At 38.3% G+C, this 26,477-nt stretch overlaps 1 protein-coding gene across 1 annotated transcript in view; it reads right to left on the reverse strand.

Annotated features, from left to right (window-relative positions):
• Positions 1-26,477, reverse strand: part of SEMA3A (semaphorin 3A) — a gene marked incomplete at its 3' end in the record, with an annotated part of 171,668 nt that overhangs the window by 92,402 nt on the left and 52,789 nt on the right. The window contains exon 4 of the mRNA XM_082309095.1: positions 10,645-10,764. Within this exon, the coding sequence (XP_082165221.1) occupies positions 10,645-10,764 (120 nt within the window). The remainder of the gene's footprint in view (positions 1-10,644; positions 10,765-26,477) is intronic.

Below are 26,477 nucleotides of genomic sequence, written 5' to 3' on the forward strand. Positions count from 1 at the left end.
CGTGGCAAGGTTTTGGTAGTGAGGGGGCTACAGGAGTGGCTTCTGTGAGAAGCAGCTAGAAGCTTTCCCTATGTCCGACAGAGACAACGCCAGCTGGCTCCAAGATGGACCCACTGCTGGCCAAGGCTGAGCCCATCAGCGACGTTGGTAGTGCCTCTGGGATAACATATTTAAGATGGGGTAAAAACTGCTGTGCAACATCAGCCAGAGGAGAGGAGTGAGAATATGTGACAGCAACAGCTCTTCAGACACCAAGGTCAGTGAAGAAGGAGGGGGAGGAGGTGCTCCAGGCGCCAGAGCAGAGATTCCCCTGCGCCTGTGGTGAAGACCATGGCGAGGCAGGCTGTCCGCCTGCAGCTCATGGAGGTTAACAGTGGAGCAGATATCCACCCGCAGCCTGTGGAGGATCCCATGCTGGAGCAGGTGGATGCCTGAAGGAGGCTGTGACACCATGGGAAGCCCACGCTGGAGCAGGCTCCTGGCACGACCTGTGGACCCATGGAGAGAAGAGCCTACACTGAAGCAGGTTTGCTGGCAGGACTTGAGACCCTGCGGGGGACCCACGCTGGAGCAGTCTGCTCCTGAAGGACTGCACCCTGTGGAAGGGGCCCACACTGGAGCAGTTCACGAGGAACTGCAGCCCATGGGAAGGACTCACAATGGAGAAGTTTGTGGAGAACTGTCTCCTGTGGGAGGGATCCCAGGCTGGAGCAGGGGAAGAGTGTGAGGATTCCTCCTCTGAGGAGGAAGAAGCGGCAGAGACAATGTGTGATGAACTGACCACAACCCCCATTCCCTGTCCCCCTGCGCCACTGGTGGGGAGGAGGCAGAGAAAAATGGGAGTAAAGGTAAGCCCAGGAAGAAGGGAGGGGTGGGAGGAAGGTGTTTTTAGATTTAGTTCTTATTTCTCATTATCCTACTCTGATTTGATTGGTAATAAATTAATTTTCCCCAAGTTGAGTCTCTTTTGCCTGTGATGGTAATTGCTGAGTGATCTCTCCCTGTCCTTATCTCAACCCCCAAGCCTTTTGTTACATTTTCTCTCCCCTGTCCAGCTGAGGAGGGGGAGTGATAGAGCGGCTTTGGTGGGCACCTGGTGTCCAGTCAGGGACAACCCACCACAAACGTGAACATGCAGAAAGGATAAATATAGGTTGGTCTGAAAGAATGGAAATAGGCAATGCTTTCAGACTCACATGTAACTTCTCAGAGTTAAATATATCCTACAGCCTTTAAAAATCAGGCCTGAAAGGCACTTGACAACACATCAGCTCTCATAAAATTTTAGACAAAGTCCAGTGAAGTTGGTTAACATCAATAGGCTCTTGGTTACATCCTCATGTCTGAATATTTAATATAACTCTGGTTAGTTTGCTGTTCTACATTTCACAGCCCCATGGCCTGTATGTGGAGCATCACCCACAGCTAAAACCTGCTGCATCGTGACCTTGGTTGTTTAAAGCCTATTTGACAAGATGTTTGTACTGAGCTACAACCACAATACAGTCACTTCCTTCAGCTGCAGAAATCACGCTTAAAATGTGATTCTTTTTCATGAGGTCAGCCCCTGTCAACTGGAGCTTTGTGACGTGGATCCCACAATGAATAATGTTGCTTTGATGCTCATCTATCCAAATCTGTGCTCGGTAACTCCTTCTTTCAGTTTTGCTTCCTCCTGCACCTCTAAATCAAGAAATAATTCTATTTATAAGTCATTTCCTCAATTAAGTCAGTCTATGCTATAGGCTGGCTTTCCACTGTTTTTATTACATCGCTTTCCCAACAGATGGTGGTTTGTGTTTTGTTTTGTTTTTTTTTTTTTTTTTCTCCCCCATGTTGGTCGAGAGATCAAAGGATTCAGCCATACTTGTCTTTTGTTTCAGGAGGTGTGTGGATGAAATTTTGCATATGTTGCATGACTGTGAAGTTGAGTTAATGTTTTCAATTGTTACTCTAACAAGAGGCAAATGCTGAACTTCTGTGTTACTAGAAACATTATGGGCTCTGTTGATGAACGAACATAATATTCCCACCCAGAAAATTGGATCAACATCTTAATATGATTGCCATCTCTCTAAAAGTACAATCTAAGTCTGTAATGAATTAGGAAAACTGTATCATCTCATGGTAAAGTAAGGTAATCATGTGCCAGTGGGAATATTTACATTGTGGAAATAAATAATTCATCATAACATCCTTTAATTGACAGGAGAAATAATGAACATCCAAATGCAAACAGTGGGTGCATTTTCAGCTCCTCTGGTAGCCATCACTAAAATTAACTTGCTTAAAGCAGTCACAAAACTCTGAGTCATCACTCTAACAATGCTAGAAATTAATATTTTTTCTGTGACTATACAAATGAAGAGTGAACCTCAGCCTTAGTTACACCAGTATAAGTCATAGAGAACTCCACTGAAGACAACTAGTACTAGGAAAAAACACCCCACATTTTAAAAAAAGAAATTAAACCCAGATCCTAAGAGTGTCTTTAACTTGAATCACTCATTATCTGAACATACTCAAAGTTACTCATGGTTTTAAGTCATGGACTCACAAAGCAAGACATTGCATGTAGTATAAGTGAAACTCCACTCAAAGTTCTGCATGTGTGCGTGTGCACACTCCACTCTGCAAATTTACTGCCATGGAGGTCTCTTTCTATCTCACTCTTTTTTTCTTCCCTCCAGCAGCATAAACAAAAGTTTTCCCACAGTTCTGAGACTCATTTCTTTGAACCTAATGAATATGTTGACTGGCTTCAGTTTCTTATTCATGGAAGTCATTCAGCTGTGGCATACTGTATACAGTTCTCCACTGTAATCAACCAGCATTTCTCAGCCACAGAAGGCGAAAGCCATGTATGGTGAGGGAACAATGGTCTTCTCAGTTATCTCAGTGGAAGCGTGCTAGCGCATAGATTCCTCTCATTAGGAGGAAGGGCGTTCAAATTTGACACTATCGTTCACACTGGACTCTTTTTGCACTGAGAAAATCTAAAAAAAAAAATCTGTGTTAACATTTACTTTGTGTGAGTTGGTTTCTTTATCAGTGGAGAAGTAAATGCAAGATCTTGCTACTATCAAGCTTCATTTTGTGTCATCGCACGTCTCTAGTGATCATACCAGATCCACAGAAACACCGACGCTCTCTACAGACCATATCCTTACCAGTTCTCTCTCATGTCAGGGAAGTTTTCAATTAAAACCAAACTGTAGAGTGCTGGAACATCACCTGTGGAGTGACTTTCATTTACATTTTCTTTAAAACATATGTACAAAGTAATATCAAAGTAATATGGTTCTGGAGTTGATTTTTTTTTTTTTTTTTAAAAGCTTAAGAATAAACTGGGAGGTCTGCCATAGCAATTTGGATACATTTTTGAAGTCCTAAACAAAAGTTAGTTGCTGAATAGCTGAACTGATCAGACTTGAATAATAATAGGGGTTTCATTAGTGATTTCTGCTGTGCAACAAATGGCCCTTGCAGTTGTAAATTCCATGTCTTTTTTCTGCTTCTCATCATATCTTCTACCTCTCCTCTGTAAGACTTACTAAAGAACCTTGCTTCCATTTTGCCTAAACCGTTAAAGTCTGTAGACTGAGGAATAAAGGTCAAGAAATAAAATAGCCAACCACACTGTTTTGACTTGTGATAATTTAAAACTTGATTTCATTTCCTTCATGTAAATGTTCAACTTGTAAATCTCAGAGTGAACCTCAGACATAATTACTGACTTTCTGTCACTTTAGACATAAATAGATTCCAAATTGCTTAGGTGTAATTATGAAATATGCAAGGGCAGGACTGAATGCATTAAATGACAGCTGAAAACCTGCGATGTTCGCTTTTCCTGTCAATGATTAAAGCATGACCCCTTTGCTAAATACTTTCCCCCAAAAATTATATTTGTACTGCATCTGAATTTTAAGATACTGAGCCAGATCCTTCGCCTGCGTATGATTTGGAATAGTCCTATTCTTACAAATACACCTTTATGCTGCTAAATGGAAGATCAAATGGATCAGCTAGTTGTCAAATATTCAGCTGTCATAAAGGCATGTCCTTCTTATTTGGCTATGTCAGGATAATGAACACTAGCTGTAAATTTCAAGTATTATACTTTTAACTGTGTGGTTTACATTAAAAGTTTAGTATGCATTATAATTTGTATTAGGAAATCAATTCTTATCTTGTTAAAATGAGATATTTGGAAAAAAATCTCATTCAAAATTTTTCTCTTTAGTGTCTCATTTTGCTGAGGATGAAATATCCATAGCAGCTGCATAGACTTTCCCAACAGTGAGGGGCAGGAAAGACGTCAACCATTGCTGCCATGTATGCTATTCAGTTGAGAGAAGTTTACTTCATAAATTAAACTATTGCAACAGCTAAACTATCACATAAAGCCTAACTGTCCTAATTTAAAAGATCTACTCTGGAAATAAAAATTTATTGGAATTAGATTTTCGTTGGGGATGACATGATTAAGTTTTGAAAAATCCGAGTTTTCCTCATTTAAATTCTCTTTTAGCAAACAAGTGTTCAAAATACAGCTAAAGTCAAAGGAGGTCTGCAGTGTATTCAAAGACAGGCCTTCATAAATAATAGCATTCAACCATGAACCTGATTCATACTTGTTTAAAAAGGGGTTTATGGAGTTTTTCCAAGTGTCTTTTAAATGGGAATCAGGTTACCTCTTTATGGCGACCTTCTACTTCTGTAACTTTATCACAAGATAATGCCACACAACAAGAGGTGCCATTTGGGACATAGCACCTGGCCTGTAGAAATACATGCTTCTGTATGATGGTGCTTAAAAGGTGTAGAACTTCCAACAACACATCCTGGTTTCCTTACAAAAATATTTGTCAGACTTTACTGGAAGAAATGACTCACTTAGGTTGTCTTATGAGAAAGGACTGTCACGTTCTCTATCCCTTCCCTGTACTTCTCTTGTAAATATTGTCTTTGGGTCATTGGCAAGTTCCCATAGTATATCCCTTCCCAACCAATGACATAGTGAATTATGGCCGGGAAAAAGAACTATATGCTATATATAGCTACATATAACTGTATATAAAACTATACACTTCCAAAATGCTAGGGAGGTTATAGCTATGCCAAGATTATTCTTTTTAACAATTGTACATGTGTGAAAAGCCTGATTTTATGCAAAGAGTTTTCACACAAGGTAGCCTAAGGGACTGGAAATCAATGTAATGTGGAGCAGCAGAAGCGATGGTTTGCAGACCTACCAGCCTCCTGAGGAATCAAACCCCTTTAATTTGTGATTTTGGCCACTGACCCTGTGAGATGCCTGGGCAGATGTGTGCCTAACACTGACTATCCTGTTACTTGCCATCCTCCACAGATGAGAATATCAGTACAGCAAAAGGGTCCAGTACCTGGGATTTCCCAATATAGCAGAAATCATTATCCTGCTTTTTATGAAACAAGGTGAAGTATATCTTTAAACATCTAAGACATGTTGTCTTTTTTCCTATGTCAAAACTACCCAGGTGATTGAAAGAAGTAGTCTAAAAGGTACTTACACTGTACATAAGCTAGAGATCTGGTTCTTCAGTTTTATTTTCACGTACTATAGTAACAGGATATCTAGTGGTTTGAAAGATTAAAGCATCTCTGACCTAAAATAGGCTGTTACAGTTTGTAAACTAGATCCACCTTTACTGAGATTTCTTTGTGGTTATAGTGATGCTTAGAACTAGTACATCACAAATAATTGTTATATCACATAATTGTTATATCACAAATGAGAATCATCCTTTAACACTATCCTTTTCCTTCATATTTTCTTTATATATTTGGTAAGCATAGAAATGCCATATAAAGGTATAATTAATTAGATGGAAAGCAAATTAGCCTGAAGGTGATTCTTAACTTAAAAAATCATTTGCTCAAATGTTTCACTTAAAAACCACAGGTCAGAATCTTAACTGATGTAAACTGACACAGCTCTGCTGTCTTCAATGAAGTTAGGCCAATTTATGCCACATCTGCTACTACTGAAGTCAATGTTTCACCCTGAATTTTATATTAGATAATGAAACACAACATCTTTTCTACCAGCAGTAGCACTGGTCCTTCAAGTAATGTGTTTCTTCAGAGTCATTCTCTTAGGAAAAAACCTGCTCTTCCATCACTATATACATGTATATAATATATACAGACAGACAAAAAGGACAGATGCATAAATGTATCAGAACAGGATGTCCATTACTTAGAAAATGCACTCTAGACCTCTTCTAATGTGAAGTACAGAAGGCATAAAAAAAAGGTGGAAAGTATAATTCAGCAAAATTTTATGAGTTGAACCAAAGATTTTTAAAATACACAGAGTCCGGAAAAAGCAAATATGTTACAGGTGGTAGCGTTATATAACTTCATATGCAATAACTTAATGTTTTATGTACATCATAAATCTGAACTAAATTTAAAGCTTCTTTATTGATTAAGAATGAGAAATAACCTGCAAGTAAAGTGATCCCAGATCTTTTAAGTTCATCCAGTTAAAAATGAGTTTTAATCTGTTGGACAATGACAAGAAATTTGGAATTAGGAGACAATAAAAGAAGCCAGGTTAGTTCTTCGGACAGCATCTATTGATTTACCTCTGTTGAAGAAACACTAATGTGTTCCTGCTGAGGATCTGGCAAACAATTTTGTACAGCTCTTGCAATGCCTGTCTGTGTGTTAAAAAAAAAGGTTCTATAGGGCGTTCTCTATATCTCCACCTGTATGTAAGGGTTAAGTAAATGGAAAATCCTGTTCTTTCCTAAACAGGACTATTCCCTGCTGGTTCACACAAACTACCCCAAAGGGAGGCCTGGGGAAAGGGAGCAGGGCTCCTTCCCCCTGCTCAGGCATGCACAGGCAGGTGCATTCTGCATCCTGTTGTGATTTTCGAGTGGCTTTAATGCACCTCTGTGTCTCCCTGCAGTTGGATTTGTTCCTTTCAAGCACAGATCCGACTTGTGTAATTTTGCAACCGTTAAGTACAACATTCCGACACATTCCATCCTGTTTCCTCAGAAGTCAGTGGGAGCAGAACATGGCTTTACTAATTACTTTCTTGTTTTGTCTGGTAATTGGTTTCTTGTACTATATTGCGTTATGTGGAGAGAATGCCACATGTTGCCTAACCCCGGATCCCTAAAGTTGGTGTACGTGTCCATGTTAGGTCATCTCACCTAAACTCAGGCACGTACAATATAGACATCTGCATATGAGCCAGTTTGCCCCATTCAGTGAAGGTACAAATACAGCCTCCCCAATGGATGATCTCAAGCTTTAAATTAGGCCCTCTTCAGGTATTTTCTGCATATACACATACTACATTCTCTCTAAATATGTTCTTTCCTGCTTACTCATGGCTTATGTGCTTAAAGTCTATTCAAACATTAACTTTATTCTTCTCTCTAAATACTGTGGTTATTCACTTACACATCTGGAATGGATTTAAGTGAAGATTAGTCTGCTTTACTCCTTAGACTGCAGAGTAATTCACAACATATTAGGTTGTATACATTTGCTCAGATCATTTTTAATCAGATGCACAGCATGCTGTTCATATCCTTTTACCTTTTTATTATTATTTCTGATACTGTACTTCATCAAACTCAATTAGACCTGCCTAGTTTCATCACTAGAAATGGTTTTCTTCAAGCATGGAACGGGGCTGCGATACGCTGTTTCATATCGAAGAGATATTCAACAGCTATAACAATTCATATTCCCATTACTTTATGACTGTTACACAAAGTAATTTATTTCCTTTCCCCAATCATAACAATTGTACCATATTCCAGCCTCCTGCAGCCTGCTCCAATTTCTTCCAGTGTCTCCTCTATCGCTTGCCACTCATTTCTTTAAATTTCACTTCTCCATCCTCTTCAGTTTGGCACACACTAATTTCCTCTCCTCTACCGGACTCAGGCAGGTGGGTTATATTCAGAGCTCACATAAACAAGCAGTCTTATTAGACAGTAGCTACATTCCCTGACTATTCCCCTAATCACTTCACATTTACCTCTCTAAGTGCTTGAAAAATAAATAAGCAGATGGTGAAGTCAGTTAATTTTCCACAAGTGTTGTGGCAGAAAATGAATCTTCAGGAAATGTTTTAGACGGCAATTTTTTAACTCAAAATCAACCGCTTGCCTTCACTTATATTTGTTACCTTTTTTAGTATGCTAGGGAGGTATAAACTATACATGATACAGAAGCAATGGCCCTTTGACACGTCCAGTGCTGCTGTCTGACATGACAACGTAAACCATCTGGCTCTCACAGATGCAGTGTGCAGGGGTGTGGGGGTTAATATTGCATCCCCTCCCCATTCGCGGTGTCTCTAATAGCTACTGTCAATCAAACACCCTCCTCTTCCTCAGCCCCGGAGGAGATGCACATTTGAAATTCCTGGCTAGGTGGTATGGGAGAAGGAGGAGCAGGCTCTAGCTGAGAGACAGAGACAGGCCAGATGATTATTTTTTGTTGCAAACCTAATAAATTCATTTATTTGTCTGATTTTCACCTTTGCAAGGGACAGGATCCAGGCTGACTAAAGCCTGAGAAGAGGGGGGTACTGCTGACTCCTGCCTGCCCCACCTTCTCTCTGCGCGGGCAGACCTGGGCTGAGAAGGCAGTGACCCCTCCTGCATGACTGTCCAGAGGATACAGAAACTTGTGCCGCTGGAAGGGCAGGTGAAGATGATTTCACTCATAGCTTAAGTATGAAAAGGAAACAAAAAGCTAACAGTCTCCGAGGCAGTTCAGATAAACATACCCCTGACTTCCCCAGTTTGTGAAGATGAAAGCAAAGGTCAAAAGAATGATTCAGGCACATGGGGACTAACAAACTTACTGCATAAATGACCAAAAATACAACAACTTAGATTTTGTTGATAGTTAGGGACTGCTAAAAAGAAGCTAAAACAAACATCCTCTTTCAGCTCCAGGGCCAAACACATCATTGACTCGAGTGTCTCAAAATCCAGAATGTTAAACCAAGGTTGGATCTGGCCTCTCATCTCTGATCATTCTTTCTATAAATCCTTGATAAAGTGCGTGTTAGTTTTATGGCACAGTCATAAAACAGCCAAATGTAGAAGTAAATGACCTCATACCAGCTATCTCTCTGCAGATAGATTCACTTGGCAGATAGCCAAGAATTGATTGACACACATCTTACGGAACTAGAGTTAATTAATATGTCTACCAATTCCCAAATGGATCTCAGGAAGCAGAGAATCTGTTTAATGCAGTAAGCAATGACATACTGTGTGTGGTCAAGAGACAATCACTAATTGCCAAGAATGCATTCTGGAATAAAGCATTAAAGAATATGAAAAAACCCTTTCTACATTGCAGCTCCTTTATCCCTTCAAAACCTTATGGTTAGAACATTTTAAAGACTCATGTTTCAAATATCAAAAGACATTTTTATAGGGAAAAATGGTTCCCAGGCTATAAAGTCAACACTCAAAAGGTCTGTTAATTTTTCTACAAGAAGAAATTCTGATTTTTAAGTAACTGAATCCTCATTCATTTAACAATGATGTCTTTATTTTCAGGGAAATCTGCAAACCTGAATTGCAAAACCAAAAGGTAACTTGAAAGAGCTGTTCTTCGAAGATCACAAGCTACAAGTAACACAACTATGGATTCGCCAATAAAACATATCCATAAATTAGTGACTGCTGAAAACACATCAAGAGCCTGCTTGCTAAACTGAAACAGTCCATCGAGCAATACCCAGGTAAGCCAGACTGAAAACAAAGTAAAGTGGACTAATTTATATTACATACTCATCTTAACAGAAAAATAAAAAATTGTTTCTTTCTGGAGAGACAAAGCCTTGAAATGGAGCACAGAGACATTCTAGTCAAATCTCCAGCCAGGAAAACCAGCATAGTCACATTGCTTTCTGTGAGTGATACTGTTTTTCACCAGGGAAGCCCATGCTTATCTAGTTAGTTATGACAATCACTGACAAAACAGTACAAGAGCTACTGCAAAATTTCTGCAACACTAAGCAAAAATCAGCAAGCTACAGATTAAAAAAAATGGGGGGAAAGAGAGAGGAAAAGTGATTTATTTTTCACTAAAAAGTAAGGAAACAAAACGTAGGTCACATATGAAAAACTGTCGGTGTGTTAGGACAAATCTGAGAAGTGGGATTTATGAATGTGTGACACTATTTTAATTCCCAGCTGGGAGAAAGCTGCCACGGTGTCAGACTGTACTGACTGGTAGGAGAATAAAGGACAGAGTTGGTCCCAGAATAAGTACACAGGCTGAACTACCCTCCTTATAGCTGGTATTTGTCCTGACCAAAAAAAAAAGTGAGAGCTTTTAACTTCATGAACCAGGCAGAATGGGCTTACTCATATTTATTTAAGCCCCTGGAGGAAAAGATGCTGTGTAGGGGAGAAAAGTACAGATTCTGCTGTGATTTATCAATCAGCACGTCAGCACCTGATCCAGGAGCAGGTCCTACCAGATCCACTCACCGAGCCACAGAAACTAGTGAGAGTGCATTTTGGCAGGAAGATGTTGTGGCTAAGCACTGCTAAAGATTAAAAAGAGGAAAAAAGAAAATATTGGTTTAAGATAGTTTACCTCAGGATGGCTTCCAACTTCAATATAGGTGCAGACTGGATGAAAAGCCCCTGTTCCGCAGGCGTACAAGTGCGTTTGGTTGTAAGCCTTAAGCACCTTGATGAAATTAGCACATTCTCTCTGCAAAGAAAAGGGGGGAAAAAACATATCCACAAAGTTAATTCAGTGATTATGACTAATGGAAGCTCTTCTGTATTGGTGATATATGGCTGAATGAATAGATTTTAGAAGTGTGATCATTTCATGCTGTTTATAAGCTTATTTATTGCTAAGCATTTAATAAATAGCCTGATTTAGGTTCTCATTTAAATATCTTTGTTGCCATTTAATAAAGCATCCACCCCTGAAGAAAAGATTACACAAAAAAATTTCCTAATTTTTGTTTCAGACACGCTTCATCTTTGTAATTTATGCTATTGCTGTGTTTGTAAGACAAAACCCATTTATAGAAATGTGTCAGAATGAAATAATGAAGAAAAATGGACCAACTGTTTGCTTGTATTCAATTAAGTAACAATTAGAAGAAAGACTGGCCAGATGGAAGGAGTTGATGAAAAACAAATCATTGATACAAAATTTCTAACGATCATATGAATGCTGCCTCACCCCCATTGTCTGTGTTTAGGGGCCAGTTTTACGAAGATGAATACATATGCTAAACTTTAAATGCAATTATTGACAGCCCCTCAAATATAAGCTTTGCAAGACTTGGACTTTACATTTTTTACCTAAATAAATTATCCATCATGAGTCATTCTAGTTCTTAGCAATTGAAACTTAATAGCAACACTAACAGTCCCTAGTACAAACTTTATCTGTTCTCTGTTAACAAAAATGCCATTATTAATGCCTGATATTATTAAAATGGAAATGTCTAACCTGATAGTCAAGATGTCAACTTTTTCTGTTTATTTAATATTTTTATTTCAATCAGGTCTAACAACGAAAAAGAAATATGTCAATGCCTGTGAATCAGTCTATTGATACAATTACAAATAATGGATTTCAAATAGGAGAAAAATAAGAACATTGAAATAAAAAACTATTTCCAGTAAAGTTTGTGTTAAAAATGAAGGAAACTTTTCTATGCATATTTGATGACTTTTTTGGTGCAGCACTCAACTGCACTTCTCCAAGTGGACCAGGGACCATGGAAACACCACGTGAGCTACCGCCTCCACAGAAATCTCATCGACTGGCAACATCCCTCTCTGTAACTTGCTTGCTAATTAAACCAGATACTCCCAAACACAAAACAATGGCTCCGCCAGTAAAATGCATGTGCGATTTGAGGCATGCCTTAGGCCACCACAGGGAAGAGCAACAAAGTTACACAGATAAAATACTGTGCATATACACGCATATACACAAAGGACTGTACTGAAATGACATTGGTCTTCCAATTTTGTTGTTTATTTGCGTAACAGATAATAGCAATGTATTAAAAACAGCACCCAAAGAAAAGCGTACAGAATCTTACTACATCCTTGGCTTACTGCTGATAACTTAAGTTATCTTTCCAACTGAGATGGAAGAGAAAACGTAGAGATAGTTAAGGTAATCCAACAGGAAATTATAAGAAATAAAGATGGATGTTACCAGGGGCCTTTCTTAATTCTTTCCATTCTGAACTTTCTTAATAAAAACACACACAATTTCTGGTGCATACGTATTCTTCCTCCTACACATGTATAAACACGAACATACGTTTATTATATATATATGTATCCACAGACTGCTTTCCACTGTCACAGTGGTAGAGTACTAAACAAATACCTGGCATAAATCATCAAAATTACGATGTATATTTCAATATTATTCTTAATGCTGTTGTCCTTTGTTCCTTTTAATAAAAGAAATATGGAAAACCCATGAAAGTGTGTTAATAATTAAATGTGTGCAAGAATAAACATGGGCAAATATTGCAAATTCACGTAACATTACAAATGAACAAAATTGAAACAGATCCTTTCTTAAACTCTGATAGTCTGTGTTTCAGATGGAGCATCTGACTTTGACTCTACATAATTTAAAACTGACCAATGATTTGTACATTATTTAATAATTCAGAATTTTCTTACTTAAGAGTTGTATCTGGCTGAATTTAATGACACCACTGTCTCAGTAGAACTGTGCTTTGCCTTGTCTGGTTTGATGTATCATGATTTAAAAAATGTCTTTGTGGTCTACTACTATGGTTTGTTACAGTTTTTAAAAATTGCCTGCCTGAAGGACATGCAATGTTAAGAGGCCAGTGGACAAGTACCTTTGCAAAATGCTGTAAGTACACAGGCTAGATCCACAGCCAGCGGGAATCAAACCAGGTTGTGCTGATTTCAGAGGAACTACTCTGATTTACAACAACATGTGACCTGTGACTCTATATGCATTCACTAAATACTGTTCAGCTGCTTATCTATAATATAGAGCAAGAAGGGATTAGATAGCTAATACTTTAAAGGTGAGATGGAAAACCCTACTTAGTTTAGGGGCAGAGTCCTCTTTGATTGCTATGGATGGAAATTAAGAAAAATTCTATCATCAGCTTCACTGAATTATTCCAGATTAGCCTGGGGGGAGAGGAATTAACTCTATCATAGCCATGTTTTAGCTTCAAGTATTCAGTATTGATAGTAGTGTAACTGCATTAATATCAGTAAAGTTACTCCAGATTTATAACATATTTCCAAAAGCAGATTTAGTTTATTCATCCCTGCTTTCAAGCTCTCCTTAATGCCTTGTACAACATGGTTTTTACCATAGATGTCTGAGAAATACACAACCTAGTTAAACAATGGGGAAGGTAAATACCTATAGCAATAAACCTTTGACTATGACAAATAAATTTATATAACATTTAAAGTTCCTAGTCCAGTTCAGACTGCTCTTATAGCTTCCCTGTGTTTTATAGCTACATAAAGGAACCATTAAGGTCTATTCAGTAAATTCTCATACACCTCCCTAACAGATTAGGTTTCTTTATATATCTTACATGATTGTAAAAAAATAAATAGAGAGGGGTATTAAACCACAATAAATGACATCAAAGTAAAGTTACAGTTCTGATTTAAGCCCTTGTCAACTCAGGAAGTTCAAAGTGAAGTTTCTGCCCTGCCTGGGAGACGGTGCTGTTCTCGGTGGAACAATAGCAACAGGCGCATTGATTTGAATTGCAGGGTAATCAGATTTCTTCCTTTGTCTAACTGTGCTCAAGTACAGCTGCATAGGTACAGCATGATGTGTGGAAATGTTGTACCTGTGCATTTACGAGTGATATTCTGAACTTAGCAAGAGTGTGCTTCATGATGGTGAATATTAGGTTTTCCCAGTTTACATGGCTATGGGAAAAAAAAACCTTCCCGTAAATCTGTACTGTAACAACTTTAGCAGCTTTGAATGATTTGCTCAGACTCCAAATCTCAGCACACATGTATGCTGAAGATATTCTGATGAAGGAAAGTGTGTGTGCAGTGAGGTGACTTGGGCCCACCACAACATGAGACTTGGGTGACCAACTCCCATTTTCAGTCTGTTTCCCCAGTCCTGCCCTCAGTGAAAGGCTCCTACAATGGTACCTCCAGTTGTGAAACCTGGCAGACGGCTCTGCCAGTCCCGACACCGGTGGCTATGTCAACTCGACTACAAAGCAACTGCCTGACCCCCTTGGCTGGAGGCCTGGAATGACTCGGGTGTCTCCAACGGGGCTTGTCCCACTTGGCAGCAACGTCTCCCCTTGCCAGACCCCCGGGCCAGCGCTATATTGTTAGTGTGAAGCTCTGTGCCAGCAGAACAAGGCATTTCACTACATGATCTCAGAGTGTAAGACACTGCAAAGGACACAAAGACAACAAAAGAAATGTAATAGCTTGGTAAAATACAGCAGATGGGAGAAAATATCCACGGGAGGATGAGGAAGTAACCCAGAGCCAGAAGCTGTAAGGAACAAATCGTCAGGGAATTTAAACACTGTGTCTGCATGTGAGCTCAGCCTCCCAGTACCTTTGTATCCATCTTCATTTTCCCAGGGAAAGGGATGTTGTTCAAAGGGAACATATTCTGGACATATCCATACCCTTTGAATATTGTTCTTTGTCAAGCAAAACAGTCAAAGGAAGAAAATTAGACTTTTAAAAATTGTTTTCCAGGTGGAAATCAGTTTTTTTTTCCTTTTGTGAAAGCAGGGTGGAGTGGGATTTTAAAATACTTTTAGCCTAATAATGTGAATGAAAATGAATTCAAGGTTTGCAAAGTTCTCCGTAGGCAGGAACATATTACTCAGATGGGTTACAAAAATAAGTCTTAAAGAAGAGGAGCACTGGAATCACCATAGTGAATCATTATAAATTCTTCCACCTAATAATCCTGTTTATTATAATGGGCAGCTTAATATTAGGAAACTGTTCTTGTCTATATAAAATTAAACACTGGTTTATGCCCTAAAGCTTGAGTTTATATACACATACATACAGCAGAAAGCATAAGTGATTGCATATGGTACAGAATGATTGAGGTGGATATTCAAAGAGAAAATTAGGTACATCATGTGGGAGTTACTGCAGTCCTCAAAATCCCCGTTCATTTATCTTGCTTAGCCCTGGAGAGGATTCATCTTCATTTATATTTCAATAAATGGTATAAGGCTTCCCCAAGAGCTGTAGGTTCTGCCTTTGGCCTTGTGCAGAAGTATCTCTGTCTTAAAATCCAAGCAGCTAAGCTCATGTCTGAGACCTCTTAGCATAGCCTGCAAGGTCTTTCTGTCTCTGTCCTGACAGGGAACTTCTTTAGGTAGCTACTCTTTTTACAGTGTAACTGCTGGAGCTGCTTCTGCAAACAGTCCTGCGATGGCATGATTGCCAATATCCTCCAAGGCATGGCCAAAGAAATGGTTCGTGCCCTGTCCTGGCTCTGCCATGTGCAGTGGCTGAAGCACTCACCCCAAACATGGGGCATAATCCAGTTTGTTTCTCTGCTTGAAGGAATATGGAACGTATCCCTCACCAAAGCCCAAGCAGACACTACAGGCTTTCCTGGGGTTGGTTTGGCATATGAGGGCAGGACACCCAGCTGAATCCATTCTACCTTGCATACAGGAGCTAAAGGTTCATTTGGTCACTTGGAAGGAACAGTGCCCCAGAAGTTTACTGGGCATTCCTGAGTGAGAAAAAGCTTTTAACTTCAGGTACATTATAGATGCTTATGCTTCCTCTAAACTTGACTGAGGAGGTTATGAGGTTCAGATGCTCAGCTCTATGCTGACAGTTTATTGAAATGAAAGTGGCTAAAACCATTTGCATCATACCATGGTAACGCAGCCAAAGCACCAACCCCACTGCAAATTCTGCTGTACTAAACTCCTATTTGTAGAACAAGTTGAGAAATTATTAGACTGTCACTTACATTTAGAGTGTAAATTAAAGTCAAATGGGTCCAGTGTGTCTGGACAGAGATCTTAACTCTAAATTTCAATTCCAAATATTACATACCATGTATAAGGGCAGAGGGCCTGTCTTGAAGAGAAGAAAAAGTGTTAATTAAGTTTTCCAGAAGGGCACCTACTATATGAAGATCAGTATGTCTGACTTACTAACCAAACATACACATTTATTTTTTAAGAGTTTTCTAATATTTATATATCAAATTGATAGAAAGGTTTATGCAGAGAGAGATTAGCCTGAAAAAATAAATTACAAAGAAAATGTCTGCAACCAAAAGCATAGGAGCCAAATGCAGAAAGATTGAAAAACAAACACTACAGATATGTAACACTGATTAGGCTGTGTTATGCAGACTTTTCCCGGACAGTTACAAAAATAAAGTCCATCCATCTGTCAAAACATCTGCTCCACGTATGAAAATTAAAACAGAATTTAGGTGGGTTTTATGAGTTTCCAGTAATTATCTGTCCTCCAGAAGCCTGGAACTTACATCCTTCTATCTGGATTACCGACGCAGCGAAGAGTTTTTAATGACATCTTTTTAAGTGGAAGCTAAAGGGTAAGTCCCTGTGACTAACTAATATCCAGATTTTTCTCCTTATTTTAAGAAAGCTGTTTCTTTTTTTTTTAACTAGCACTGATGTCCACACTGCTTCTCAGATATTACAGCAAATGCAAATGGCCAGATTACGCAGAGCAATAAGTAGAAGGCTAAATAATCCATTACAGTATCATTAGCTTCGACAGTTTTCCGCGGATTTAATCCAGATAAGGATCAGACCCTGTAATATATTCTTCCTTTATTTCAGCCTTCCCACATAGCCAAGTGATTAAAATATCAGAAGGTTTTGTCTAAACTGGATGGACAGGGGGATTTAAAGCTATCGTCTAACAGCTGGACAAACAAAAAAAATACGTGTTTTGTCTTTCAAATCAAAGTGGATGGACAGTTTCCATATAAAGTCCCATACATGAGTTTAATTAATAGGTTTACTTTTTTGTTCTTCTTCTGTCCAATTAGTTGAATTCTCAAGTGGCGAGGTCAGGAATATCCATGGAGAATAAGTAATCACTGATATTACTGCTGTCATTCACATTTATCACAATGCTGAAAGTTGTTTCGGACTTATCAGGGAGCTTTTTAACTTCTCTCTTTTCCTAGTGGGCTACTGCCAGCTGCGATCGGCAGCTGTATCGGCTAGGTATCTTTTCCAGCATGTAGCAGCATTGTTTCAAGGAAAATATTTCTGGAGTGTTAGCGCAATAAATATATGTGATTGCCATGTACATAGATGATTGACTCTCAGCTAGATCCTGCAAACGCTTCAGCATGTCAGTAAGCACGTGCAAGGAAGTCCTCTTCAGGGTGAGCTCTACACGGCATATGCTTTCACAGCTCTTGCTGCTTGTGTGCAAGTTTTTGTCAAATGTAGTAAGACTATTTAAAAATTGTTACTGTTCCCCTCTTTCTATTACAGTAGCACTTAAAAGCATTGGTCAAAGAGCACAGTCTGCTTAAACAGGCGCAGAATAGGCATGGAACAAAGCAAATTATTCCAGTCCTGTTAAAATGCAATGCTCTTCTTAAATTTTATTTTATTGGAGTAAGCTAGTTGGTAGCATTGATGCAAAGCTACTGTGCTAAGTGCTGCATTGGCAGTAACAAGAAAGTCCCCAAGTACTAGGAGCTTCGTACAGGCCTTAAAGGGTGGGGGAACGATGCCTGGCACCTGTACTCAATGAGATAACCTTCCAGCTGAACCTGTATAGGCAGGTGTATGATTTTAGAGCAGGAGAGGCCAGCTGGCACGAAAACTTTTGCAGACTATGATTTATTACTGTGTACCCCTTGCAGTTTGGATCAATTACATCATTTCCATCCTGTTTTGTCATTATTGTACCTTGCAATTAGCAGGATCAATGTTTTATAATCCTGCCCTCTGAAAAAGAGTCAGTCTGCAGTGCTCAGTGAAGTTAGTTGAGCAGCTGAAGTATCGGGGTCTGTGGTACAGAAAGGAATTTCTATTAACTTAGTTCTTGGGGATTACATCCCCATTAGTCAAAGCCTTATAAGCAGTGTGTATAACATCACACACACACACACAAATCCAATATAAACCTAGAATATGTCTAAGTAAACAAAATACCTAGTATCTTTTATAAATCTATGTTATTTTGTGGAGTGAATTCTAATTGTATTTGTCTTCCCACCTCAGAGCTTTGAAAAAGCTGACAGACCTGTAGATCCAGTGGCCCTTATATTGGATCACGATCTGGAGGACTTTATATTGGATCATGATCTGGAGGACTTGACCCCTCTGGTGATGTCAGGAATGGCACTGCTTTTAGTCATGGTGACCACTGCCAACATTACAGAGGAACCATTGATTAATTCCATATTTAGATTTTCCTCTGCTGTCAAGATATGCCCTGAGATATTTCAGACTGAAGGTGCTGATGAGGGTTGAAGACAGTTTTGGTTGCCTAGTACAGCTTACTGTCCTTCCAGTTATCTTTCCAATTAAGTTATGCCTGTTATCTCCCTGATTTTTTTGATATGACAAGAGTTCATGAGAATATTTAAAATGTATAATTTACTCAAGTTGCAGGATGTCTGCATGAATTTAAACCTTTAAAGCATCAAGACAGGAAAAAAGAAGCCAACTAACAAAGTATACGATAAACAAAAGCCGCTGAAAAAAAGCAGATATATCCTGATTCCTTCAAGCCACAAAACTGCATGCCATACCAGCAAACAGTTGTATTGTCAGCACACTTGCACAGCAGATGGAAAGCTCCTCTGGTTCTTCTTTTGTGTTAGTGAGGGTGAAACACAAAATGTCTCCCTGCCTGCCTACTTACCTAGTTGCAAATCTGGTGGTCCCTACTGGTTTGGTCATTTGGCCCAGAGTTCACCACTAAGGCTAATCATGGAGGTAGCTAAGCCAGGTGGGATAGTCCCTAGGGTCTGTCCTGAAAACAGTCGTAAACCAAAAGCCATTAGAAGAAGTCATTAGAAGCCATGCTTTAAAGATGCCTCCCTTGACTGCACGGACTAAACACATCAGGCCTTCAAATTTTTGTTGTTAGCACTAACCATCTGACCTAGCAATCTTAAGAAGTAAAATTTCTCCAAATTTTTCTGTATTCAGTATATTCAAATTACAAGACATGTTTCCAGTCCTTAAACCTTCATTCAGTAGATGCAGATAATAATTGTTCCGGACCTATGAACAGATAGAGGGATGCCAAGAAAAGGCTGCAGCACTAAATACCCGATTTAATGACATCTCATATTTTTGTACATCTGATAAATGTGTAGCTAACAAGACGAAACAAAGTCTTTTGTGGATGCAGTCCAGCAAATAAGTGGGTTTTCAGGATTTTGCAGCCACAGCATGATTGTTGTACATTAAACCTTTCCATGAGCATTAGCAAGCTTCCTTTATTTTGAATTGTTATGTTTTTCAGCAGTATGTACTTCCTACAGCACAGAATGAATTTATTTAAGGAACAGAAGAGTATTTCAGGAATAACTCAAAACATTGGGAAGCCTTGAGGTCCCAGTTCTTTTCTGACCATAACTTAAAAACAAAATTGGTTTTGTTCTGTAAGTAAACCTGTCCCGCATTTTGGGCATGGCTTTATTAGCAAAGAAATGAACAATACTGCTTGGTTTCAGCTCAAGCAGTCTCACCAAGCCCAGCAGCAATTTAAGTTGCGACCACAGTCTAGATCTAAAGAGTGTCTCTGGTCTATCTCTTCTATCTGGGTGGAGTAATCACCTGTCTCCTGGAGAAATCAGATTACACCCCACCTTTCCGAATAGGATCAACACCTGTTAATTGGGTGGAGTATTTCAGACAAACAGGTTGTCAAGCCTGTTATAGGCACATAAAGCACTTTTAGACTCTGCATCAGTCAGCTTGCCTTTATTCAGCATATTACAGGCATATCCTTTAATGACTTCCACTCACAGCCACCTAAGATAAATATACTCGAAACTTCTGTGTTGAAAGTGAACATAAAACCATGAAGTGTTGAAAGGAAGCAAAAGACTGTTACATCTATAAGGGACAGTTGCTTAGCAATATGTATGCCTGTAAATAAACATACTCTGTAAACTAGACTATGAAGTTACACATGCCTTAGTGTGGGAATCCAGAAATTTGTGTGTGGATATTGAACTATTTTGACACCACAGAGAGATGCTGAACAGAGAAACCTTAAGTGACGCTCAGTAAAAATTTGGCAACAAAGTGAAATTGTTGAAATGAGAGTTTGCTGAGTGGTTTTGGGCTATTTTTTTTTTGTTAGGTTGTTTTTGGGATGTCTTGTTGATTTTTTTTTTTTTATATTCATGATACATGTATAGTAAACTAAAGTTTTGGAAGATGTTAATTATGAATGAATTACCCAAGGGAAAAAGAAATCAATAGATGATTTGATTCAACAGAGATCACATCACTCAGTCAGAAAAAGAAAAATAACAAAAAAAAAAAAGCTGGAGAGAAAGATATAGATTCTCCCTTTATTCACTGTTCTTACTTTTCTTGTTCCACCGTCTTAAGAATACAAAAATTTCTGTACACTAAAATGATTTTTTTAAAGATCTTCTATTGACATGAAGATACGGAAACTGAACAAAGCATTAGCTTCGACATAGGAAATAACTGCATATTATTTCCCAGGTTATTTTAAGAACTTTCCCTTTAACTAGTGTTTAGTTCTTTTACTTATTACAAAAGAAAAAAAGACAATATTTTAGACTTGTGTGCAGCAGGGAGGGATCTAGTAGAACTATTTTTTGTGTATGTAAGTAACAGGACTACAGAAAGAAAATTAGTTGTGGACTAATTTAATAGTGACATAGTGACCACATCTTGAGTATAGAGGAACTGCAATATGTGATCTTTCAGAGTAGACCTATCATTAATTTTTAAACTAGCTGTCCTTTTAATAAAGCAACAGAAAAAAACCCAAAACCTAAACCAAACCAAACAAAACAAAAAGCAGTCTGCTTGCTAAAATAGAATAAATATAAAGCAAATTCAGAAAAAGAAAAAAAATATGTGACAGGCATCAGGAAAAGGTTTTTCTCTGACTTCATGAGCTTCATTATTGAAGCCCTGAAAGAAAACAGGGACTAAACATATCAATCATTTTCACTAGTTATCCAGTTAATGTGTTTCTCTGCAAAGAAATGTACAAAGAATAAATTTACTCTGTCCATCTTGGGATACAATAAATCATAACAAGGAATTACCCAACATAATTTTGAAATAGCTATAGCTGGTAACTCAGCCATGAATAAGCGTTATTCTCAGACTTTGCCAAGGCCAAACTAGGGCTCATGAGGAACACCTATTGATAAAAAATTAAACCCCATAATTCGGGGAACGATTTTTCCTTCATTTCTTCTTTGCTTCCCCTTTGCTAATTCTGTGACTTTGTATTTCAAAAACAACAAAGAAAACACTTCTGCAAGACTGCATTAAATCTGATCAATGCTATGTTTCCTTCAGACTTAAATTTCTATAGTCACACCTATAAACAGAAAAATAAGGCCAAAATTGGAAAATTAGCTTTCTCCTTGATCTATATCAATTTGTTCTCCATAGTCAAAGACTTAAATGACTTCCCATAATACATAAGTGGGTAAAATATCAAAATCTGAACAACTGCCAACTTAATTCTTCCTCTGTATAAGTACACAAGTTATTACCTTACAGTAACTGATTTGCCTTGGTCAGTTCATCTAAAGAAATATATGCAAATGCCTAAATGAACACAAGCTGAAGGATCAACATCTGAACTAAGAGCCATAAATGAGGCTTTATGCTGGTGGGTGTGTTGTGGGGGTCCGTTCAAGAACTGGAGCTGGCACAGACAGAATTTCCTGGAGGCAAAAATTCTGCTAGAGAGCTCCACAGGACTTTGAAAGACTCCAGTGTATTATACTTTTTTTTAAACAAGCTCAGTTCACCTCTAAGTGAAGGGGTTGTAGGTTTTGGGTTTTTTTTTTCCCCTCTGTGTCTTTCTGTTTTGTTTGTAGTCTATGCAAAGCAGTCTTATGCAGCAGCAATATTAAAGCAGCACACTACTTACAAAATGTCTCACTGTCTCATCTCACAAATGGTAAGAAATGCTTTGGTAGGAAATCATGCCCACATTAAAGATCATGGACAAGATTAAGGAGCGAGCAGCCCTCAAGCTGCATACTAACTGGGACAGTTGATAGAGTTGAAAGGGATATGCATTGGCACTATTTGTCTACAAAAGGCTCATAAGTCACATTTCTCCTTGTAGTAGGTAATACTGAGAATAAATTCTGTCCCTAACCTCACTGGAGGTCTATTGCTTTGGATTTTTGCTCACTTTACCCCTTCCTACTCCCAGGGGACATTCACCTTTTCCCCAGGCTAGATGGGTGTCCTGGGTCTTTAGGCTCTGTTAAAGGATTTCAGTGCTATGCTGGAGACAGGGAGCCAGAAAGGAAGCAGGGGTGGCAGTGAGGCTTGGTGACAGACAAACTGGAAATCTGGCTGTAGATGTCCTCCAAAGGAAGAACCGTGATAGAAAGGGATGAACTTCTCTTTGGCACACCCAAAGGGCCAGAGGTAATTTGACTGGAAAAATTGTGCCTGTCATATGAATTTAGAAGCAGCCTTTCTAGATCCAGCCAGCATTGTGTATTTAATTTTCAGATTCACTCTTCAGATCTTTGTTTACAATAACAGATGAAAAGAATTACTTTTACTTTCTGCCTCCATGTTCTTCTATTTTCCCTAAGGCAACAACAGTAATAAAATGAGTTAAAGGGAATAGTGCTTATTTATTGCCAACTTTGTTTTTCCAAAGTATCACCAGATATGGCTGAGGGACACTTGCTAAGTTACATACCACTTTTTCTTTTTCTTTTTTTTTTTTCTTCTTTCTTTTCAAATTAAATCATTGCACACTGATGGATCTATAAGCCTATGGCATTGCTAATCTTCCTATGATTTAGGGAAGGGCTGGAAAGCTTTAAAGGAAGCATAAACTGAGATGGCATATGAACATTTTGGCTTAAATTAAGTATTATCATAACAAATGAGATGGTGAATTAAATTACAGTCATGTGATTCTAACTGCATGAACCATAAACTCAATAATTAAGTGCCAGCCACACTTAAATGCAAAGAAGCATGCACAGAATACAGCTATATCATGTGTAATGTAAAGAGTCTTGCTTCTTCTTAACTGGGTATAGGTTTCTGAGCTACAGTGATTACAAATTGCCACCAAGAGAACCATCAAGTATAAAAAAGTGAATCACAGTTGAATTCAGGTAAGTGTTAATAACTAGGTAAAATTTAATGGCAATTAAATAGCCCAAGTAGATGTCTATCTCCTATAAATTATAATACAGTCAGTGCTAATAATATACACAAAATTTTGCTGATACACTTTAGCTGTTAAGGGAAATGACACAAAAGTGTAACTCTGTATGGACCTGTTTGTCCATGTGACAGAGCATATGTACAAGCTTACCGGGACCAAGTAGAAGAACTTGGTACTCTTTGTATCTGTTTGTTTATCAACATTTAATTCTCACCAGAAACATCCACGGAGTAGCCGATTTCAAACAGCATGCAAAGTGTGTATAAGTATCTGTCATCATGTAGCTTGTCCTACGTGACTTTGTTAAAGTACCCATTGACATTTTAAAGATTTATATATATCAAGGCCAGAAGAGACCATTTCAACAATTTCATTTGAGCTGGGATTTTTAAAAGTGGCTAAATAAATTAGATAGTCAAATCACACTTGAAAATAACATCCTAAGGTGCCCTTCAGAAACACATCTTTAAAGCTTTCAAGCCATAGAAATCTATCATATCCTTTAATAGGGATTTCTCTGTTTAATTGTGTACCACGTGAACTACTGCTATGGTGCCTCAGCCAAATCTAGTGCAGAGAGACATCGACTAAACAGCAGCCCAAACTTTTAAAACAATGGTCAATTAATAGTGTAAGGACTAGATGAGCTTTCCAGTCAAGAAGCTATCCCTACGCTATCCCTACCTGTAAAAGTAGCTAGTGTTTCTGGTAACTTTTGTAAATCACCCAAGCTTCACTTTGCTGGTTTATGACATCCCAGGAATGTCAGGGTGGAATTGTAGCCACATTTTTTTTGCAGTTACCTATTATTTAACCCATATGTAATACAGAGGTTGCCATGTGTTTCTGCTGGGTCCCAGGTGCCTGTGAGATCTTAAAATCAAAATATTGAGGCTCACTAGTGAGGGATAAGACTAGCAGCATGTCTGTATTGTAAGTTCAGTATAAATCTGACAAATACTCTGTAGAGACTTTGTCTTCTTTGATCATTACCAAGGTCTGGTCAGGAATCGTGAGAAATATTCACGGGACTTCCAGCAACCATAATAGATCAGATGAGAGACTGAAGTCCAGAATAGCAAGAAATCCTCACAGAATTGCTCACTTAGTTGAATTACATAAGCAAATATCTTATTTGTTATTTATAGTCTTTAATTTTTCATGAACAATGTTACTTTGGTGCTTGTGATACTCTATACTGAGGAAATGGAAATATATTGTAATACTAAGTACTTGCATGGGACAGTAATTACAATTTTATTGGAAAAAAATCTGTATTTTGTGGGAAAGTGTAGCAGTTAACTTCTATCAGAGAAGTCCTGCTGTAAGTATAGCATAGCTGAGGTGAGTCTTTCAGCCTCTCTTCTCAGCTTACCCATATAAAAAAAAGATCCGAAGCATACTTTAAAAGGTTTATCTATCCATCCAGTGAGCAAAGCTTAACTAATTAACATATACTAAGCCCTTTAAGAAACAGAAATGAAAATGACTGCTTAAGGAACAAAGGGATATCAGGAGAGTGGGAACAGCTTAAGTTGGCCGCCCTCCTCAAATCCCGTGTGGACTGTCCTGAGCTACAAACCTGCTGTGCCTAGATTGGCATGACTGACAGCGTCAGTACAAGGAATCCCTCTGAAGGAGTGAAAACGACAGTAAATTACCTCTTATAATTATGAGAGGAAATCTCAGAGGTCATAGCTGAGGTTAGCAGTGGGGCAGAGCCGGGGTTATACTTGTGCTGCAGCTGCTGCAGTGCACCTGGCCTATTAGCGGGGACCTGCATTTTCAGCACTGACTTTCCCTGGAGATCAATAATTAAAAAAAAAAATTAAAAAAGACCACGATGTAGAAGTATAGACTGTCATGTAGAAAGTTTTGAACCATCACAAGTGAAGAGTATCTAATATCTTAGCAGTGGTACATGCTGAAAGCAATATTAAATCAAGCATGTTTTATACGCCACTTTATTTGTCCTCTATTTCTCTTCTTCCTTCTAATGAGAGTCTGTTGAGTTATTTTTATGGCCTTTATATTTCACACTCCCAAGGTACTGACAATGGCTTTAAGGAATAAATGAGGGAGGAATAATAAGTTTCTCAAATGATCTGTAATCTTTATCTGTAATTACAGCTAAGGCATTTACATTAAGTACTATGTTTGTAATGCACTGTTTTATGGCAAGAATAGGTAGTTGTAAATATTTAAAGATGATGACCTGAACACATAAAGATATATATTCCATTATTGCTCTTTTAACACCATCCTTCTAGTTGCCTACCAAAATTGGACACATATTACATATGACCTATGGATTTTTTTTTTTTTTTTCTCACCTCCTCATGTAGAGAAGTCTGAAAATTAAAAAAACGAAAGCAAATCCACCCCCAACAAGCCATATATGTGAAAAATGTTTTTCAAAACAAATTATCTGATTCTAGAAACATTTTACTGTACTACCGTTATCCTCAGTTTGGGCTGCACTGTGTCCCAAACTCTGTGCTCCTGTTCTGCCTTATTCTTTTCCACCAGCTCATGGGAGTGCTGCCTCTAATGCACAGGATCGTAGCAGACAACTAAAGCACCAGGGGCACACACAGCATTGGAGTGTGGTATTGGCTTCACCTTTTACTCACGATCAGCAGGTGTAGCCACCCTAATATGATAGGAAGCAAAAGAATCAAGGAGAATAAAATAGTTACAGTATAAATAGTCCTCTCAAGCTTACCACAGTCAGAGGATAAGGACCTGAACTTCACAGCTCACTCCAGAATAATAGTGATTTACAAAGAACAGGTTGGAACCAGCCTCGAGCAATATATAAAACATACTCTTTCTTACTTGTGAATTTCTAAAAATAATTATTAAAAATTAAAATGTATACTTTCATTCTAGGTGCTGAATCTCTTATTAATTTTCTAGGTTTCAACCCCAGCTATAAAAAAATCTACTTAATGTAATATCATAATACTTAGTATAAAATCAAGCTGCAAGGTTAGTTAATTTGTTCAGACATTT

Source organism: Platalea leucorodia (assembly GCF_965183815.1).
Source record: "Platalea leucorodia genome assembly, chromosome: 4".
Classification (NCBI taxonomy): Eukaryota; Metazoa; Chordata; class Aves; order Pelecaniformes; family Threskiornithidae; genus Platalea; species Platalea leucorodia.